Source organism: Aptenodytes forsteri, unplaced genomic scaffold, assembly GCF_000699145.1.
Source record: "Aptenodytes forsteri isolate BGI_AS27 unplaced genomic scaffold, ASM69914v1 Scaffold130, whole genome shotgun sequence".
NCBI lineage: Eukaryota > Metazoa > Chordata > Aves > Sphenisciformes > Spheniscidae > Aptenodytes > Aptenodytes forsteri.
Genome location: NW_008795133.1, coordinates 551,147 through 551,389, shown reverse-complemented (window position 1 = coordinate 551,389; position 243 = coordinate 551,147). Strand labels below are relative to the sequence as shown.

Here is a 243-nt window from a genome sequence, read left to right as displayed (position 1 = left end):
GCTCCCGCTTCTCGCGGGGGGACGGGTAGGGGTTGTGGGCGTACCACTCGCGGAGGACGCTGCGGCTCTTCTCCTTGAAGCAGTAGCTGGTCTCCTCGCCGTCCCAGATGGAGCGGGGCAGCGGGAACTTGCGGCGCACCCGGTACTTGCCCACCGCCCCTAGGGGTCGCCCCCGCAGCTTCTCCGCCTCGATGTAGTGCGCCTTCAGCCCGAGCTGCTGCAGCTTGGGGGGGGGGGGCGCGG

At 71.2% G+C, this 243-nt stretch overlaps 1 protein-coding gene across 1 annotated transcript in view; it reads right to left on the bottom strand.

Annotated features, from left to right (window-relative positions):
* LOC103898191 (lysine-specific demethylase 6B) overlaps nucleotides 1-243 on the bottom strand; it is a 6,165-nt gene that overhangs the window by 3,902 nt on the left and 2,020 nt on the right. The window contains exon 3 of the mRNA XM_019471839.1: nucleotides 45-242. Within this exon, the coding sequence (XP_019327384.1) occupies nucleotides 45-242 (198 nt within the window). The remainder of the gene's footprint in view (nucleotides 1-44; nucleotide 243) is intronic.